Source organism: Bos javanicus, chromosome 15 (assembly GCF_032452875.1).
Source record: "Bos javanicus breed banteng chromosome 15, ARS-OSU_banteng_1.0, whole genome shotgun sequence".
Classification (NCBI taxonomy): domain Eukaryota; kingdom Metazoa; phylum Chordata; class Mammalia; order Artiodactyla; family Bovidae; genus Bos; species Bos javanicus.
Genome location: NC_083882.1, coordinates 82,226,530 through 82,231,981, shown reverse-complemented (window position 1 = coordinate 82,231,981; position 5,452 = coordinate 82,226,530). Strand labels below are relative to the sequence as shown.

The 5,452-nt window shown below is 40.0% G+C and overlaps 1 protein-coding gene across 1 annotated transcript; it reads left to right on the top strand.

Moving 5' to 3' along the window:
- The first annotated feature begins 231 nt into the window (after positions 1–231).
- On the top strand, positions 232–1,668 carry LOC133261525 (olfactory receptor 5B12-like). Its single transcript, XM_061439993.1, has one exon. The coding sequence runs from the start codon at positions 232–234 to the stop codon at positions 1,147–1,149; it is 918 nt and encodes a 305-aa protein (XP_061295977.1). The 3' UTR covers positions 1,150–1,668.
- Positions 1,669–5,452: the final 3,784 nt, after the last annotated feature.

Genomic DNA, 5,452 nt, shown 5'->3' with positions numbered 1-5,452 from the left:
GCATGGGGTTTTAACCACCAAACCACCAGGGAAGTACCCTAACAAATTTCATTTTTAACAGATCTCTGCAGTGATTTTGCATAAGTCTCTTCACTCTTATGCCCATGTTAAATTCGGACAATTCAGATATAAAGCATAACTTGAATGCAATTATGGTTCTGAGCTCAGTTACTACCTGAACCCTCTTTTCTCATTGATATAGTGCATCTTCATAATGCATAAATAACCCCCATGGAGAACAGTACAGTCGTGACTGAGTTCATTCTTGCCGGGATAACTGATGACCCACAACTGCAGGTCCCACTCTTTCTACTGTTCGCTCTCATCTACCTCCTCACTCTGGTTGGGAACCTGGGGGTGATCACGCTGATCCTGCTGGACTCTCGTCTCCATACTCCCATGTACATCTTCCTCAGCCACCTCTCCCTAATGGACTTTGCTTACTCCACAGCCGTCACTCCCAAAGTGATGGCTGGATTCCTCACGGGAGACAAGGTCATTTCCTACAAAGCTTGTACCACTCAGCTTTTCTTTTTTGTTGGCTTTCTTGTTGTGGAAACTTTTCTCTTGGCTTCAATGGCCTATGACCGTCATGCAGCAGTGTGCAAGCCACTCCATTACACCAACATCATGACAGCAAGGGTGTGTACATGGATGGTTGTAGGATGCTATGTCTTTGGCTTCCTCCAGGCCTCCATGCACACTTGGAATACATTCAGTCTCTCTTTCTGCAGATCCAATGTGGTTGATCACTTTTTCTGTGATGTTACTCCCGTCCTGGCTCTCTCATGCTCAGACAGCAACAGAAGTGAGATGGTGTTTTTTATTTTGGCAGGCTTCAATATCATCTTCACTATTATGGTCATCTTGATCTCTTACCTGTTTATCTTTGTCACCATTCTGAGGGTGCACTCATCTGAAGGACATCAGAAGGCCTTTTCCACCTGTGCGTCCCACCTCACTTCCATCTCCATCTTCTATGGGACAGGCGCCTTCATGTACCTACAGCCCGGCTCCCACCATTCCATGAGCACAGACAAAATGGCGTCTGTGTTCTACGCCATAATCATCCCCATGCTGAATCCGCTGATCTATAGTCTGCGGAACAAAGAGGTCAAGAGAGCCCTAAAAAGGCTGTGGGGACCCTGAGAATGAGCTTATGGTTGCTGGGGTAGGGGGAATGATGGGGAAGGGATAATTAGGGAGTTTGGGACGGAGATGCACACACTACTGTATTTAAAATGGATTAAGGGCCTACTGTAGGGCGCATGGAACGCTGCTCAATGTTACGTGGCAGCCTGGATGGAGGGGGAGCTCGGGGGAGAGTGGATGTATGTGTATGTCTGGCTGAGCCCCTTCACTGTTGATCTGAAACTATCACAACATTGTGAATCAGCTATATCCCAGTACAAAATAAAAAGTTAAAAAATAAAATAAAATAGACCTAAAAATGGCTGTGGGGAAAGCAAAATCTTCAATAAGACATATATTTTAATTATGTATATACAACAACAGTATGGTTTCATATAAGTCATATCAAGCTAGGGAAAATATTGACTTGTTATGTCAACAATTATAAAAATGTTTTTACATCCTTTCTCAAGTTCTTTTTAAGTCTAGGAAGCAAATGTGTTGACAAAATGAGATCTCAGGAATAATAACATTGGAAGAATCAATCATGAAGCTATAATTCATATTTTTAAATTTCCATTTTAATTACTTTTATTGTATATTTGTTTCCGTGATCATCCACACTTTCATAAGCACATTTATACTCACCTGCATATTTAAGTACATGCTCACATGTACCTTGTTCATGCAAATCACATGCAACTCACACACCTATGTGTGGACAGAAAAATAAATTCAAGAGACAAATGGGATTCACCTTTTTTTTAATATTATAATTTGAAGCAATGGTTTTGGTGTCTGATAACACATTCTTAAATATAAACATATATACTTTTAAATAGAAAGAGTCATTTTGCATGTCATTTTATTTTAAAAAAACTCTCTATTTGATACTATTTCATTTAAATAATTAATGTTCATGCCAATCATCCTTGCTATAGGTTATTACTGAGTGCTTTTATTTTATTCTTTGTTCAACGATAATAAACATCATCAAATGGGCATCTTTATCTCAATTTTCATCTTTATCAACTCATCACCCAGAGTAACATCTTCATGTGATAATTTTAATGAAAAAAGCATTGCAGAGTATAAGACAAGGGAGATAGTAATGTAAGCATATTTTAATTTACTGAAGTAAAGATAACATTTAGTTTTACAGTCAGACATGACCCTTTGTCTTCAGATGCTCATCTCAGGACACATTTTATGTTTTTTCCTTCCCATATACAGTCAGGTCACCAACTGACAGATCACCATTCAGGCTCAAAGTAGAGGCTGCTCCGATTGTCCTTATGAACCTCTAAGAATAACATGGCCTAGCTTAAAAAAATTTTTTTTATTATTTTTTGGTGTGCTGGGTCTCCATTGCTCTGTAAGCTTCTCTAGTTGTGTTGAATGGGCAGATCATGGGCTCTGGGGCACGTGGGCTTCAGTAGTTGCGGCCTGTGGGCTCAGTTGTTGCCATTCCTGAGCTCTAGAGCACAGGATCAACAGTTGTGGCACATGGGCTTACTTGCCCTGGGGCTGGAATCGTCCTAGACCAAGAATCAAATTCATGTCTCCTGAATTTGCAGGCAGATTCTTTACCACTCAGCAAAGAGGGAAACCTTAGCCCAGCTTTTAAATTGGTAATATTAGAATACTAAGAATCGATCAGAGATATGGTAATAGTTATAAAGATATCTCTTAAAATGAAAATAGTACCAATTCAAATGATTCTAAAAAGGATTTCTTTGACTTATCAATTCTCTATGTATTGTTTTCTTCTGTGACTATTTCTTTCCATGCTAAATGATTTACAACACATATAAAAATATATATTTATTTCAAAACAGTGGACCCATACATGGGAAGAATGAAATACATATGCTTTCATGTTATGTCTTGAATCTAGTATTGAGGGCTCCTGTGGTTTGACTTGACATGCCAGCATGTCCTGTCAAGGAATAACAGAGATAGTTAAATGTATATCCCTCCAAACCAAATAGACATCAGTTCAATCCCTGGGTCAGGAAAATCCCCTGGAGAAGGGAATGGCTACCCACTCCAGTATAATTGCCTGTAGAATTCCATGGACAGAGGAGCCTGGCAAGTTACAGTCCAAAGAGTCACAAAGAGTCAGAATTGACTGAATGACTAACACACACACACACACACACACACACACACACACACAGAACCAAATGAAAGACCACAGCAATAGAGTGTCCCTAATGATAGGGATAGTTTTTCCTTTTGGAGAAAATAATCAAGAATCTTCATTTTCCAGAAAATTTTCCTTGTGAAGTACTAAGCCCCTCTGGAGTATTTCAAGTGTGAAGAATGATTTTGCCTACATACATTGCAGATCCCAGTGTAAAAACTAAAATGTTAAGCTCCTTGTTAAAAATGTATGACAATTTTAAGTTGGCAAGAGCAGAGCTTTAAACTCAGAGCAGGACCTTCTAAACACAAGGCCTGTATGGAGGCCCCAGATTCATGATCAGGAAGCCCCCTGGAGTCCTCCTCATCTTAGGTATAATCTTTTTAAAATTCACAAACCATTAATATTTAAAATTAAATCATTCTCCACATTTTAGGTCATCATGAAATTGCAAATTAAAGCAACAATGGAGAATACTGCACATCTTTTAGAATGGCCAGTGTCCAGAACACAGAAACACCAAGTGCTACTAAGGATATGGAGCAACAGGAACCCTCATTCATTGCCAGTAGGAAGGCAGACTAGTGCAGCCTCTTTGGTAGACAGTTTGTCAGTTTCTTACAAAAAGAAACACACTCTTACTATATAATCTGCACTTGTTCTACTTGGTATGTACCCAAAGGAACTGAAAACTTATGCTAAGGAAAAAGCTAGCTCAAGTATATTTATAGCATCTTTATTAATTACTGCCAGAATTTGGAAACAATTAATATGTCCTTCAGTAAATGAATGGATTAATAAGCTGTCCAACCCAAACAATAGAATGTTATTCAATGTTAAAAAGAAATGAGCTATCAAGCTATGAAAAGACATGGAGAAAACCTAAACTCACATTTCTAAATGAAAGCTATCAGTTTGAAATGATTATGAGCTGTGTGATTGTGTTATTTGACTTTCTGGAAAATATAAATCTATGGAGACTGTGAAACAGATCAGTGTTTCTTTGGAATTAGGGTGTTGAACTGGATGAAGATCAAGCTGGAATCAAGATTGCCGGGAGAAATATCAATAACCTCAGATATGCAGATGACACCACCCTTATGGCAGAAAGTGAAGAAGAATTAAAAAGCCTCTTGATGAAAATGAAAGTGGAGAGTGACAAAGTTGGCTTAAAGCTCAACATTCAGAAAATGAAGATCATGGTATCTGGTCCCATTCAGTTCAGTTCAGTTCAGTTGCTCAGTTGTGTCTGACTTTTTGCAACCCCATGAATCGCAGCACGCCAGGCCTCCCTGTCCATCACCAATTCCCGGAGTTTACTCAAACTCACATCCATTGAGTCAGTGATGCCATCCAGCCATCTCATCCCCTGTCGTCCCCTTCTCCTCCTGCCCCCAATCCCTCCCAGCATCAGAGTCTTTTCCAATGAGTCAACTTTTTGCATGAGGTGGCCAAAGTACTGGAGTTTCAGCTTTAGCATCATTCCCTCCAAAGAAATCCCAGGGCTGATCTCCTTCAGAATGGACTGGTTGGATCTCCTTGCAGTCCAAGGGACTCTCACGAGTCTTCTCCAACACCACAGTTCCATTACTTCATTGCAAATAGATGGAGAAACAATGGAAACAGTGATAGGCTTTCTTTTGGGGGGCTCCAAAATCACTGCAGATGGTGACTGCAGCCATGAAATTAAAATAAGCTTGCTTGCTCCTTGGAAGAAAAGTTATGACCAACTTAGACAGCATATTAAAAAGCAGAGACATTACTTTGCCAACAAAGGGCTGTCTAGTCAAGGCTATGGTTTTTCCAGTAGTCATGTATGGATATGAGAGTTAGACTATAAAGAAAGCTGAGCACTGAAGAATTGATGCTTTTGAATGGTGGTGTTGGAGAAGACTCTTGAGAGTCCCTTGGACTGCATGGAGATCCAACCAGTCCATCCTAAAGGAAATCAGTCCTGAATATTCACTGGATGGACTGATGTTGAAGCTGAAACTCCAATACTTTGGCCACCTGATGTGAAGAACTGGCTTATTGGAAAAGAGCCTGATGTCGGGAAAGATTGAAGGCAGGAGGAGAAGGGGACAACAGAGGATGAGATGGTTGGATGGTATCACCGACTCAATGAACATGAGTTTGAGTAAACTCCAGGAGTTGGTGATGGACAAGAAAGCCTGG

Excerpts from the sequence above, each read along its gene's own strand:
- LOC133261525 (XM_061439993.1), top strand. The coding sequence starts at position 232 with ATGGAGAACAGTACAGTCGTGACTGAGTTCATTCTTGCCGGGATAACT.